Genomic DNA, 14,532 nt, shown 5'->3' on the forward strand with positions numbered 1-14,532 from the left:
TCCCTGAGTCATATTGTCCTATACAAGGCATATACAGAAAAAAAAATGGCTAGCTCAGGGAGATGTTAGGACAGGAATGGTTGGAAAGGAAGATGTGGAAGGAGCTCAGGGTTCATAACAAGTCCCTGACTCTGCTGAAACCATGCCTGAGGGAGGGGGCATTTCTTAACCTTTGCTCCCAACGTGCCTAACAAGAGTGCAGCTGAACTGATGTTAGTAATTTTTTGCTGAATTTCTCTAGTGTATACAATTCTACAGGTTCCCCTGGAGGAGCAGAGGGACTTGAAGTGCTGGGGGTTGATGTCTGGGTAGGCTCTTTCAGGGGCATTGAGTTGCTGAGAGTGAGCTCGGCAGCCTTGCATTTTCCAAAAGTCACGGAGGAAGTGGCCCATCTCCTTTCCCCCTCCCTGTTTTCCCCCCTCATAGTTTCTCTAGCCTGCACAACGTATTAAGAAGTCCCCAGTTAAGAATAGCTAGGTTCAAGAGGGCTCAGTTGACATCTGGGTTCACATCAAACTAAATAGCTCAGGGTCAAATAATTTACAAATTACCCTGCCAAAGATGACAGAATTTTTTTATGTACCACAAGTCAAATAGCTGAGGGTTTAGTTCCCCCCACCTCCTCTCTAATATAAAAGAAAATTAAAAACTACTACTAAAGTTCAAAACCCAAGCACTTAAAGTTCAGGAAAGTCAAAAATACAAAGTTTCTCCCACAGAGTTAACTCAGTCATGTACATAAATAGAGCTTTTTATTCTTCTTTTCCTTATGAAATTTAAATTTTAATACACTTATTTAAATATGTCGGAATGTGTAACATGATTGAGTTTATGCTGTGTGAGCAAACTTAACATTTGCAGTTTTCTGATATTTGCATGGTTAAATTCTCACTACTAAAGGTTGCATTCAGCTTCCTTTTGCCTTTAATTATATATTGCAAGAGGGAGATGGACCTTGACATTGGAAGTATCCTACTGAAACTCAACAAAGCACCCAAATCCAAAATAATTTGCCAAACGAAACCCCTATCCATACTTATTTTCTTTGTAAAACATTTCTTTGCTTTTTTGTTCTTGTATATCTTTTTTTCTTGACAAAACCCTAGACGAAATTGAAAAAGCTACTAAAGAGAAAGCAAGCAAGAGGCAAAGGAACCAGCATAAATTATTAATAAATTGCCCCCTCTTCTGATGTTTTTGATATTTCCTTTCTTCTCAGAAAGGATAAAGGATATTAGAAGTGGGTATGAACACTAACCTTACAGTAAATCAGGCTTGGTAATATGACAAGATATCCTTAGGTAAGGGTGAAATGTGTGTGCATAGATAAATGTGTATTTCTAGCTCACTGTGCCTAAAAACAGTGACTCCTGTTACCCTCTGTTCACAACTGAACTTTGGGGGTATATGAGGCATTGACATAACAATACCATTATTCTCTGTGTTTGTAGCAGATGGGTGGTCCTCTTGGGATGGCAGGAGCCCTGTATTTTTTTAATGTGAGTAGATAAAACCCACAGTATGATCTGAAGAGGCGGCTTTGGGTATTATCTTCATTTCATTTTTTTAATATTTCAGTGAAAGTGTTAAAAAGCATTTTTGTACGACTAGATTTGTTCAGATTCAGGCAGATGGCAATTCATTTGGAGAGTTACTTTCAGTAGGAGATAGAGATAGGGGTCATAGAAGATGGGAGAAGGGAGGTTTAGAAGTCAAAATAAAAGGACTAGGACTGTGAATACTTAAAGTCTGAATTCTAGAAAAAAACCTGCTGGACTCATCTCTGACTGTGCTCACTCTGGTTGGAATCAGAAGTAACTCTATTGAACTCTGTGGTGTTACTCTGGTTTAAAATTAGTACAAGAGGCATGTCTCCTTCAGTACTGAATATTAGGCCAAATATTACATTTTGACAAATATTGCAGTAATAATTATGATTTACAATTAGGAACCTCCTGGATAAAAGGAACCCCATACATGTACAGTAGTTATTATTTACAGTGTGTATCAGAAAACTCCCCTAGGATACAAACAGCAAACTTGCTGTCCTTCAAACATATTCCCTGAGAACCATATGTCCACAATGGCACCCCTTGCAAGACTGAAGATGTATTTCGCTAAAGGAGATAATTCACAATATACTGAGAAAATATGCTTATGTTGGCATACAATTTAATATTCAACCTACATTTTTTGAAACTGCTAAAGGAGTTCGCAGAATCTGATGAAGAAATAGGCTGTAAATTGATACCTTGGTGTGTGCTTCCTTTTAGTGAATGTTTTTGGACTAAATAATTTACACACTCAGGAAAAAAAAACAAAATAACCCAAAACCCCACACCAAGCTTGGTTCTCAGCTGTCCCTGTGTACAATACATTTTTAAAATGCAGCAAGTAGTGTAACCTTGTTTAAACAGTGCTTTTTATGAGGAATTAAACTAGCTTATCCGGCCATGTTCAATATCACTTCCTCCGAGAGAGGCCTTTAATTGTGCATCATGGCAACTTCTGTTGTAGCCACTCATTATTTTTATTGAGAAAAATGGGTTTCTGCATCTGTAATACTAGTGAATAGTCCGGGTCCGGGATGGAGATATCCCATCTCCTAGAACTGGAAGGGACCTTGAAAGGTCATCGAGTCCAGCCCCTTGCCTTCACTAGCAGGACCAAGTACTGATTTTGCCCCAGATCCCTAAGTGGCCCCCTCAAGGATTGAACTCACAACCCTGGGTTTAGCAGGCCAATGCTCAAACCACTGAGCTATCCCTCCCCCCTAATATATCCAGCCACTCAGTTTTACTTGGTTTTGGCTGCCTGAAGTAGGTTGCTCCCTGGATAATCAGACATGCTTCAGCTGCTGGTTTCCAGTTGTTCCAATAATGTGCTAACATGCTGGTCCCCTGAAACAGCCTGCTTATTAACTGTGATGCCCAAAATGCCATCTGGAGTGTTATCCAGTAATCTATAATTATTCTGTCTACTCCTTCTACTTGATTGTCTGCTTTGTTACACTATGCTGCTTCTTTCTGTTTTTTGTTTTTGTTTTCTTTCCATTTTCCTAACTTGTCATGGAATCATTTCATACAGTGAGTGATACTCACAACTGCTCTATGAATTACTTTTACATAAAGATGAATGCACAGGCTTGCTAGAAATTCTGCTGGGAAAGAAACTCTCAGATTCACATCATGCCCCTCTCAATAATTAACTAACTAAATAAATAAATAGAAAGGCTAAATAAATAAATAAATAAAGAAAAAGCGAGTTGGTGAGGTTTCAGAAAGAGCAGTAAACACGGAGGACTTGATTCTCCACTTCCTTGCCTTTGTAGTAGTTTATTTCTAGGCAAAAAATTTTACGGTCATGTTACACAGGTAGAAATGACTACACAAGGAACAAGGCAGCAGAGACTGAGGCCCAAAATTAATAAAAATAAATTAAATATAAAAGACCTGTGATTACAGAGAAAGCACTGAAAACAGTAAAAAAAAAAAAAAAAAAAAAAAAAAAAATCTGATCCATTTGTACCACTACCCTTCTTGCTGCTTTAACTTCACCCTTTCTCTGTAACTCAATACAGCTGAATTCATAAAGTAAAATCTTTGGGTATTAAACATATTCCTTGGGGATTTGATTCACCATTTACTTTTCTTTATAGTGTCCTTATTATAAAGACATATGCCCATTGAAGAACACTCAATTAACATATGTAGCTAGAAACAGGCAATAAGAGGAAGAGGATAACTCTGATTCTTTTTCAGATGGGGTCAAGCCTATTTTCTAGCACCTAAAAATATCCCAGAAAATCTACCTCTGTGCTATGAGTTACCAAGACAAGTTAATAACGAATAGCTGCATCCCCCTACATATGTTTACCAATATGGTTCTATCCTGCCTAGGTGTGTAATTTATAGGATACACAGATAGCATCCTCACTGCTATTCTGATCTATTTGATCATCACTCATTGCCTGCTGATGACATAATGAAGCATATATAGCTCCCACTGGGTGATATAGCTTTCTTTTTTTGGTCTAATTTAAGAACAACATTTTGGAATTTGCTTTTATTCTGTGATGAGGAAAAGATGGGAAATAGTTAAAGTTTTGGACTTAGTAGCACTATATGTCAGGCTGGAGTCAGTGGTACTAAGTATAAAGGACAAGGGGGTTAATAAAGGCCAGAGTTTAATAAATAGTTGTTACTTAATTTCAGCTTCTCATTCTCAGTGAATTGAATTTATAAAATCAGCACAGTGACTTGTGGACAGTAGCCCCATCTAGGGGTGGACAAGAAGGTTTCTGTTGATTAAATGTTTAGTAATGCAGTTCTACTAATACGGAGGACTTGGGAGGCATCCAGCTCCAGGGTGAGACTCAACTTGATAACAGAAACACGTATATTCGAGGAGTGATTCCTTTGTTACAATAACATATTGGAGAGAGGAAGAAGCTATTAAAAATAAAAGTCAAGTGCAATTCTAAACTTGTTACTGCTGCAATGCTTTAGTCCCATGACGTCGTCGAACTGACAGTTCAGGGCTCCATCCTGCCTTCCCAGAGTTAGATGTACATTCTACATGAAACACAGGGGAAGCAAGTAAACTCAGTTTTGGCTGTCAGCATGACAGGAGCAGGGAAGCATGGCAGCATAAGTGTAAAAAGCCTACTAGCTTTGATAGCAAGCAAAATGCAAATTGATATTAGCAGCTTTCTGGGTATCCTCTCTAGTATTAATTTTAAAACTGGATGTCATGCCTGGCTCAGCTCATACGGGGGCCTCTGACGAGAGGAGGCTGAAGACTTGAGCTATCAAGCAGACTAGATAACCTTGCATCCTTTGAGAAAATGATTTTACAGATGAGGGTTGAGGTCACTAGCTGGGCAGCGTGGGAAGGCTTGCATTGGGGCTGCCTAAATTGTGCCTGACATGTGGAAAAAGGATTTCAGTGTTACTGCTGCCATATCCTTAACTTTCATGAGCAGAGCTATTCACTTACGATTTTTTTTCTTTTTAATATGAAAACAGCATATGGGAAAATGTATATTTGGAGTTGAAAACATTTTAAAGCATGGTATGGAGAAAAGAGAAAAGTCTATCATGAATTCTAGAATTGACCTAGTCCCTTATTTTTCTAAAATAAAATTATTTAAACTGGACCACCTCTTTGTATCCTTATGCAAAATGAGACCAGGTCAGCTATTGCATTGCTTGCTTAGCATGGGAAGAGAAAATTTAGTTGTAGTTGGTGTTGGTCCTGCTTTGAGCAGGGGGTTGGACTAGATGACTTCCTGAAGTCTCTTCGAACCCTAATCTTCTATGATGCTATGAAAATGGAAAATTGATTGCATGTAAGAGACTAGATTTAATCTCAGCCATTCAGATTGACAATTTTAACTGAATTATGTATGGCAATTTTTTCCTCCTCATTTTCAGCAAGTGATCCTGAGTGGAAGGAATAACCGGATTAGGGTTTCAATATGATCATTTGCATAACTGAGCCTGCATGTGCAACTGGAATAAACATCCCAGCACTGGCAGGGCTCCAGAGATTTTTAACAGTGTGTGTAATGCTGTATTCAAACAGGAAATATTGGGACTAATGTTTGCACAGTTGTGGCATTGTTCAATGTGCTGCATTCATGACAAAATAACTCTGTGTGGCTATCCTATCTCAGTAACCCTGGAAAAGTCGTACTGTCACAAAGGCAGCAGTTTGTACGATGATATAACACTTTTTTCTTTAAAGAAGACAGACATCATCTCCGTACAGTACAAACTTCTGAGATTAGTCTGCTTGCAAATCATAGAGAATGTGCTAAAGAGTAGAATGGGTATTTGGACGACTGACAGTGTTTCTGTGCGTGTCATTTAAAATTTTACTCGACTGTAAGGCTGCTGCAATTCTTTGTGAAACATAATAAAAATAGCTACCATCAGCCATTGCCGTTGCCTTTGAGCTACCTTATCTCTGGGAGGTTGGATGGCAGAGGTCATTCAATAAATCAAATAAAATGAAGGCCTTTTTAATATACTGACTAGAGTGCCTCTTTGCCACATTAATAAAAACAAAATAATACTGTTCCATAGCAAAGCAAAAAGGTCCAAGTGATGCTCCACTTATCCTTTGAATGTTAGTAATAAGCCTTCTGAATCTTCTTTGCACTCATTTTTGTGCATGTAGGTATGTGCTGGGTAGCAACCCATTTATTCATTTTCCACTGTGCTGGGGCTTACATCACTGTCGTATTAGTCTAAGCAGAATGGAACAGATTGTTTATTTTGGTTTAGCTCCACTTCGGGCTGTAACATCAGATGTAGCTCCTAGAGTGACAAATTCCAATTGCAGTGTCACAGATTAAACAAGAGTACAAAGGAGCCCCGCAAGCATTTTATTCCTCATGGGAGGGAAAGGATCCTGTCTGTTTCTCTTCACTGAAATTATTGAATGTTGCACAACCCCTACATACATAAATAAACAAACAAGAGCCCCATTTATGCATCGGAGTAAATACCCTTCAGTCATCAAAAATATGTTGGAATGTTCAGGGTGTAGACGCCTCCCTTATATAGATTAAATAACATGGATTTTTAATATCTTTACAAAAATATGGTAATATGAGCTGATTTTTTTACTGTCCTACCACACACTGATGATGATTACGTATTTCACATAGAGATTATTGATTTCATTTTCACATGGTTTCCAATGTGATTAAATACTCTCTCCACTCTGGAGCTCTAATATCATCTTTAGATAACCTTTGAAGATATTTCTTCCCAGAAGCAAACATGTTAGCTCTGTCTATCTCAGCTACACTTTCTGGCTTTGAAATATCCATGACTGATAAAGAGAATGACCTTTTACAGTATAAGGTGGCTATATAAATAACTATAGCAAATATTAAAAGTAAAATACGTAAATTGGATTAAATGGTTTAGAGCAGTGTTTCTCAACCTTTTCAGGTTGATGATTTTGACCACCTCCAAGTTACTCTGGAAATTTTATTTTCTTTGCTTTAGAATTGTAATAAAATGTTCAAGTTTCTTGCAGTCCCCTGATTGCCTTTTGTGACCTTCCTGTAGTCACAACCCACTTGTTGAGAAACATTGCCTGAGGGGTCTAAGCACCGAGTTTGAAATACTGGGTGTCTGTTCTGATCTGACACCAGTCTTTTACATCAACTTCAATGAAGCAATTTCTGATTAATGCTAAAGTAAGCAAGATGAGAACCAGGCCCTAAGTTTCACATATGATTCTTGACAAAATTCTTTTGATACTCTTCTGAGGTCGATTAAAAATATGTCCTATACAGTTTGCTGTGAATGTAGTATTTTGGATTAGATCTTAAAAAGTGAGGTCCTGTGTACCATGTGTAGAGATTAAAATTGAATAGTTCCTTTCCTAAGAGTGTTTGCTACAGTGTCCATGACCAAAGTCTCTCCCCCTCTAAATGTGAGACATTATTTTATAATATAAAGTTTTCTAATATTGTATATTAAGAACACAAGTTTTTTGCTGGATAATTGGATTTAAAATTAAGATGTTCATGATGCTCAGAAACAATCCTCTGATGCAATAAAGTGATATGTTAACATCAGGTTGAAAATATACTAGAATTTCACTTGTTTGGTGGGTTGCACTGTAATTAGACTCCTGCCTTCCTAAGTATCTTGTCTAGCACAGGATGACAAATGCAGTCTGCTGCTCAGATTGGAAATGGCAGCTGGGATCGGATAGGGTGGCCAGTGATGGAACCTGAAAAGCAAAGAGGAAATGTCTTTAAAGTGAAGGTTTGCTGCAGGAAAGGGAAGTCAAATGAAGCACTTTTCACAGGTGGCACTTCATTTAAATTATGGCAGAAGCACCTGCTAACAGTATTGTGTATTTCAACAGAATAGATAGAATCAAATATATTAAATAAATTTGTAGATCTCTGTGGAATGCCCCTGTAAGTAGAATGGATAATTGTTGTATTGACACAGAGTAGGAGGTAAGGACTAGAAGGGTGTTTGGGGGCATGCAGGGTGTTCATGTGTATAAATTTTAGAGTTCTCAGCTTTGTATTTCCAAGACATTTCCTGTAATTCATGGTTGATGTTATGAAAATCAGGATATCTCAGGAGAAGCTTGGGATTTTTTCTGCTGTCAGGTGATATGTCAAGTGTTGTTGGGTTTTTTTTTTTTTTTAGCTGTTATGTTCACAGAGTGCAGGATACAGATATTTCTACACTTCTGTCACTTTATGTTTGACTTTAAAAGGAGTATGTGAGGAAGAATTGGAGGATATGTAAGCAGTTGACATGTCAGTGCACTTGGAAATGTGTCTTGAATATTAACAGTGTTGCTTCTAATCTGATAAACTTCACCCCTCACAACAAGGCTGTCTGTAGTGAGGCCAACTCTCAAATAGAAGGTCCTTTGCTCAAGTACATTCAAACCCTGCATAGGCACTATTTATAAAACCTGTCCTGTTTCAGTGTTCAAATTATTAGATGTAGTGTGGTGATTTAAAATGCTAGAAAGCTACAGAGTTTTTGGATGCTACAAGACAGAGGAAATGTCATTGTCTTATCACACTTTAATAGATCAAGCTAGGGCTTGTGGGGGTGAGGGTTGCTCCCTTTTATATCTATTTTTAGGGAGAGAGGGCAAACATACTGACTGAACATATCCCTGTAAAGTTAGCTAATATGAGAGGGAAAGAAAATATAATTATGACATTATATAATTAGGGATGTGTGAACCAGTTTGGATAAGAATCAGCATGAATTGTCTTAGAGAATTTGAAGTGAACTTTTTGAATGTTTGATAAAGTTGGGGTAATTTACTGCCTTCTTTACTGTCCCTGTGCCAACCTCCTATCTAGTTTCTAAATTTCATTATGGGGTCTCAGCAGCTGTGGTAATATCTGCAGGGCTCACTAGCTCTGAAGCTTCACTTTGACACAGCCAATGAGTTTGGGGCATTTCTGACCCAGGGAACCCCCTCATCATGTTAGAAATGAATATAAGAACCCATCCCGAGAATACCAGCATTATTTTTTCCAACAGTGGAATATTAGTAAAAGTTTAGGAAAAGGCCAAGAAGTGGAAACTCTGTTAAAGAGACTTCTGGAGTTCTGGGAGGAGGTGGGGAATGGAAAAAGTGGAAAAGGAGGTGGTTCTGCTGGGAGAAAGGGCAAGGGTGGGATATGAAGAAGAGAGATGGGAAAAGGGAAACAGAAAAAAGTTGGATATATTCAGATACTTTTAACTTGCAAGCTTTGTTGAAAGGGGTTGAACTGAAACAAACCTCTGAACCATCATATAATTGCATATGTCCTAAGTAACTGGGGTGTGTGTGAGTGTTTTGTTTTTGTGACTGGGAGGAAACTTACATTTTCAGAGAGAACTTTTGCCTACCCTTCATATGCAGTAGTCCTAATACAGTTCAGATGAAATTTTAAAAACTGGCCACCTACATTGTGCTACCATGTGGTGCGTACTTGCAGAACCCACAAATACCCGTGCTATAGGGCTAATTGCTTGTGCAAACAGGGATTCATGTAAAAGTTCTGGAAGTATTCGGATATCTGCAGTTTACAACATGCCTCTCATGGTTAATAAAAACAAGTGAAGGGGTGTCAAAATCCATATTACTTTAGATTGTTAGTGCCTGTTTCCAGGATGTCAGGATGCCTTTTTCACTCAGAGGAGAGGCTGTTTATCCCTTGCTTAGTGAACAGTTTTTGATGCTTCGTGTCATCAGTCACTGCCCTTTCCCTTCAAGGGACAGGTCTGTTGTGTAATTTATTGCTGCTTTCAGGAATGTTCTCAAGCTGTAGGAGAATGACTGGAGCACTGGTCCTGGTGCGAGATCTGAGACCTGAGCCAATGGCTGTGAACCAAAGTCAGGCTGTGTATTCAAGTAAATGTTTACAAGTTCACTGTCCAGTACGTGAACTTGGCAAAGTGGTTGTTAGTTCCATATTGTGGACCTGGGTAATAAACCCGATCGAGCGCCTTTGTCTCTGAACTGTGCCTGTGGTCTTCCTTTATGAATAACATCATGGTCTGCTAAATTTACATGCTGCACTATCTACTAATAACCTTGACACTTCAAGGACAGAAGCACTGAGCAGCCTAAACAGTTACTGTGGCAACGACATTCTGGCCCTCAGCACCTAACATTGGGTTTTTTTATCGAGGTCTGCTAAACCTGCTATCTGCGTGGAGTGGCACAGCGCACTGAAAGAACACACACACAACACAAGCCAATTGACAACACAGGAATTACTTCAATGTCTTTGGGAGAGGAAGTTATGGGTGAGGTTTCTGCCAGTCTTTGCTTTGCATGAATCAAAAATGTATGCAGTGCTCATCTGTATTGAAATGGTTGGGTGGAATGCAACAAGCCACTCTCCTTCAGAGCGAGAATAAATCACTGCTCTGAACTATTTTTCAAAGAACTGAAATGACATTGAGAGCAGGACGCATGGCTTCAAAGAAGCATTGTGCTGCCATTAGCCTTATCTGCTGATGGCATTTGCACAGTTGTGTGTTCTGTATCAGAGCAGTGTCACTATCTACTACCATTGAACTTCAAGGATTTCTGCATTACCATTTGAAATTCCTGTCTTCATAAGGGACTAGAGTCTATAGGAAAATAGTTTATAGATTTTAAGAGATGTTAGAAGTATTTGAAAATTAAATATCAGGCACCCACTGTAATTTCCTTTCAGAATGTTTTTATTATGTTTAGCCTTATTAGTATAATAATCAATCCATATTGTACAGAAGCTATTAAAATATACTGATGGATGTGCACATCCAAATGGCATGGCAAATTCTAAGGTCTTTGTTTCCTGATTCACCATTAGGGAACCTTGGGGTCTGTTTTTTTCCTTCGAGTCAGAGATTCTAATATAGAATGATAAACATCTGACAGAAATTTGTGCATTCTAGCTTATAGGTAAAATGCTATCAAACATGGCATCTCTGTCAAATCTAGATCTTCCTCAAAGAGTCCGTAGAATTAGACCACCCAAGATTGTAATCTTTACATCCTAGCATCTCAAAGTGCTCAGTGAGCCTTTGTTTAAATTTAAGTAATTCAGTGTAGAGATTTGTGTCTTGGGGGAGTCTGGAAATCTTTATTATTATTTCTTTTGGAACTGTTAATTCTGGAGATTGCAAACTTTGCTTATGTATCCTCCTCTTACTTTATTAAAATGATAACAAATGGAGTTTAGCTTTGTCCAGGCAAAACCTTAATTCTCAATGTTATTTCTAAGTATCTCATAAATTTAAAAATAAAAACTATACATCCCTGGACTTATTTTAAAGAAAATGTGTGCAACTCCTTCAGACAATGTCTTTTTAATGTACAGTAGTTTTAGAAAGATACTAGCAGTACATTTGTCTTCAATTTTTGTTGTAGGGTCAGAGCTTTGATACATCATATGAATAGTATTTTTCAAATACAAATCAAGACATAACATATGTAAATGCCAATTGAGATCACATAAACATAAAAGCATACTTCAGGTTAAAGTAAAATTGCTACACATCGTACCCAAACTAATTAAAAAAAATAAGTAAACTAATTCCAATTTAATGATTTAAAGCAAAACAGAGGGAATATCCTATCACCTAGATCCCCAGGCATCTTTTGGTAAGTTCCTTTATAAATAGAATAAAATGTAAAGAGCTTTTATTTATTTCAGGCCCTATTCTACAGCCTGAAATACAACTGCCTAAATAGCTTTATTGGCTTCAATATGACTATTCATATAAGGAGATGCTGCAGGTTCAGGCCATTATAGGGGTGTTGAGTTGCTTTGTCCCATATTGTGAATAAACTTGAATACTAGATGAGGGGTTTTTGTGTTTTTTTTTAAATTGTGCTGGTTAAATCTCTCTTGGCAAAACTGTGCCTTGGCTTTTTGCAGGGGATGATAGGGGTGGAAGAACTCCATTCCACTCCCCTACATTCATGGCACAGTACGGGGGGAAGAACAGGGTCTGCTTCTCTCTTGCTCTCCTGTAGGTAAGTGGGCTCGTCGGGATGAGGAGAGGGCGGAGAGAACTCCAGCACACTCCCCACCTTTCCCATGTGTCAGAGCTGGCCAGGCACCACGAGGTGGGAAATAGTAATCCCCTGGAATGATGGAAGTTGTATCCCATATTATAAGCGAGCATTATTGATTATATTATTAGATTATTGATTACATTATCAGAATTTCATTTAGTCTGTTTTACACTTTGTTGCCTTTTTCTTTATATTTCTTTTCTTTTCTTTTTTAATTAGTAGCCTACGATGCCAATCCTAGCTCTTAAGTGCATGATAAGTACATCCAGCTGTGCTGAGGAAGCTGTCATGAGGGAGCAGAAGATGGGCTAGCTTATCGTTAATAAATGCCTGTGTACATTTCTGCAGCTTTTGATACATATTTATTCTTCATTTTCTCCACTCTAACTAGGATATGTATGAAGTTTCTGTGTATAACATAGCTTCTGTGGTGAGGCCAGGCTACTTCCTAGTAGGCTATAATGGAGTAATGAACATATTTTATTCAGGAAATGACCACTTTATTCTGAGGGGCTGCTGAAAAGAAGGGAAATAGAAACTTCCTGTTCAGCAACACTCACACTGACAAAACACTGCAAACTGACAAACCAGGTCTTCTGGAAGAGCAGAGGAGCTGGGCAGCTGGGCACCATGCACCTTCTCTAGCACTGGGTCTCCTCTTCCAAGGGCACTTCATCATAGTCCAAACATAGATTTCACAGGCAACTCCCAAAGGCTACTGCTTCTCCTTCTCATTTTATGGGTTGTATCCTGCAGCAGAGAGGCATGGAAACACGTTAGCTTGGTCCGGCTCATCTCACTGATCCTTTAGTCTGGGTTCAAACCCCAGAATGAACCACATTATTACAAGTTTCTTGTTTCCATTCTTATGAGATCCCTTAATGTTATGGGAAAGAGGAATCTTGCATGTTTCTCAATGCTAGGGTGACCAGATGTCCCGATTTTATAGGGACAGTCCCGATTTTTGGGTCTTTTTCTTATATAGGGTCCTATTACCCCCTACTCCTGTCCTGATTTTTCACATTTGCTGTCTGGTCACCCTACTCAATGCACTTGGGGGCATCCAAGACTGGAGATCTTGAGGCAAAAGGTACTATAGAAGTAGTGTTAAATATCCAGATTGCCCTTTTAATTTTTAAAAAGATGAGATCAGGAGCAGAAGTGGTGGATGGATTATTGCTGGATCCTCCTGTGCCAGATAAGGAGAGATTTAGTGAAACCAGGTCTCCAAAGTGGCTTCTTTAAAAAACAGAGGTTCATTATAGAGGGGAGCAGCCAGCCTTCAAGAAGACAATGCAGCAGCTCAGGAAGATATGTGCAGGGATGGTCTGGGGAGGTAGGGACTTGATGACCCGGTTTGGTGGACCAGCTTGGTCAAATAAGCTTTATATAAGCATTTAAACTTTTTGATGCTGAGCTGAGCTGAATGTTTCTGAACATTTTGGGTTTCACCCATCACACTTTATAACATTGGCCACAAGCAGTAAGAACTAGGATACTTCCCATGCTAGTTGATAAACTGTACTGATTAAACTTTTTAAACATTCTTTAATCTGATTGGCTATTCGTTTTTATTTATTCTTGTATACAACAGCAGTGACCTGTAAGAAGGAGATGGAATGGACAAATGAGGAAAGTACAGAGCATTATAAGATTTCAAGTAGTACAGCTATTAGTGTGCTTATCATTAAAATTCTGTACTTGTTCTTGTGACAAAGACTGAAACAAGAACAGAAAATAGCACACTATTAATTCATTCTCATGACAATGATTATAACCAGTATAGAAAACAATGTAAACAAGCAGTTCTCATTACGATCTTAAGCTTGTAATCTTGTGGTAGTTCTTGTCTGGGTGGGTGGGAGGGAATTGACTGTTCTGGGTATTAACTCACTCTGCTTTCAGAGGAGGAGTATACAGTGTGTTTTGCTAGCAGATGGCACATCCTTTGCCTTTTTGGGAGGAGGTACTTGAATAGAAGGCTTGCTCTCAGACAGTTGTATCTGGGCCTCAGCCACTGTAGTGTCTGAACCAAGGAGCAAAAGCTAAAAAGATTGTCTTTAAATTATAAAGGTGGGGAGTGTTGCAAAAAGTTATCATCTGCTGGTTGATGGTTCTCTATAAAGAAATCTCTATTACAATGATAACTTAAGAGTGCTTCCTGTTTGAGTTAATTATCATATTTTGGACTGAGGCCAACAGCTCAGTGAACAGGAAGTACCCTCGAGTTATCGTTTGGCTGAACATTTTAATTAAGTATTCATATTTTAAATGGAAGATGAAAAAGATCTGTCAGGAAGCTGACAGGTAATTTTTTAAAACTGGAAAACTAATTTGGCACTTCCTTCCCCTGCTCCCTTCTATCACTTCCCATCCTCCATTCATTTCATCCACCCCGACACCTTATTTCCTTTTCCAAACTCCTCTCCTTTCTTACACGTTAGCAAGGCTACTGTCCCC

At 38.5% G+C, this 14,532-nt stretch overlaps 1 protein-coding gene across 2 annotated transcripts in view; it reads left to right on the plus strand.

Moving 5' to 3' along the window:
- Nucleotides 1-14,532, plus strand: part of PRKN (parkin RBR E3 ubiquitin protein ligase) — a 1,227,966-nt gene that overhangs the window by 786,644 nt on the left and 426,790 nt on the right. Inside the window, exons 7-8 of one of the 2 annotated variants that reach the window (XM_054023728.1) lie at nt 10,190-10,307; nt 11,933-12,030. The exons of the other annotated variant lie outside the window; for it this stretch is intronic. Of the exons in view, the coding sequence (XP_053879703.1) occupies nt 10,190-10,307; nt 11,933-12,030 (216 nt within the window). The remainder of the gene's footprint in view (nt 1-10,189; nt 10,308-11,932; nt 12,031-14,532) is intronic. 2 annotated transcript variants of the gene reach the window in all.

The sequence above is a fragment of the Malaclemys terrapin genome, chromosome 3 (genome assembly GCF_027887155.1).
Source record: "Malaclemys terrapin pileata isolate rMalTer1 chromosome 3, rMalTer1.hap1, whole genome shotgun sequence".
Taxonomy (NCBI): Eukaryota; Metazoa; Chordata; order Testudines; family Emydidae; genus Malaclemys; species Malaclemys terrapin.